The 544-nt window shown below is 55.9% G+C and overlaps 1 protein-coding gene across 1 annotated transcript in view; it reads right to left on the bottom strand.

The window, feature by feature from the left end:
- Positions 1 to 331, bottom strand: part of LOC107121581 (chromosome unknown open reading frame, human C11orf70) — a 29,534-nt gene extending 29,203 nt beyond the window's left edge. Inside the window, exon 1 of the mRNA XM_015424516.1 lies at positions 219 to 331. Coding sequence (XP_015280002.1) covers positions 219 to 331 — 113 coding nt within the window. The remainder of the gene's footprint in view (positions 1 to 218) is intronic.
- Between the last annotated feature and the right edge of the window lie 213 nt (positions 332 to 544).

Genomic DNA, 544 nt, shown 5'->3' on the forward strand with positions numbered 1-544 from the left:
GGGGCCTTAGGGAGAAATTTTGACCTAGAATCTCACTTCAAGAAACCCAACCCGTCCACCCGTCCTCCTCCCCCTGCATTTTATAGACCTTCGACTGCAGCGGGGACCTCTTCCCACCCCAGCCTCATATCCCTCCTAAGGATCCTCCATTAATCAGCCCACATTTCCGTCCCGTCCCCCCCACCACCCGAAGCTATTCCAGGGGCTCTCCTCCGCACCATTTGACCAGGCGGTCCCGAGTCTCCCGGCTTTCCAGGGATGGAAAGCTTTTTTGGGGGAGGTGGTGGAAAGTGTATCGTGGCCGAGATTCGTCGTCCCCACAGGCAGACATCGCCGCTACTCGAGGACAAGACGCTCCGCGGGTCACCATGGAAACGCGCTCGCTTTCAGCCAGGGCTGTATGGCGCCCTGCGTTTTCTGTCCCCCGAAGAACCCGAGCCTATAACAATGGTTCCGTTTCTTTTTTCATACAACAAAGATTGGTCTCATCCAGCTGGTGGTGGTATATTTTCCATCGAATATGACGGGAAAGGAGCGTGATCCG

Source organism: Gekko japonicus, unplaced genomic scaffold, assembly GCF_001447785.1.
Source record: "Gekko japonicus isolate JY-2015 unplaced genomic scaffold, Gekko_japonicus_V1.1 scaffold2672, whole genome shotgun sequence".
NCBI lineage: Eukaryota > Metazoa > Chordata > Lepidosauria > Squamata > Gekkonidae > Gekko > Gekko japonicus.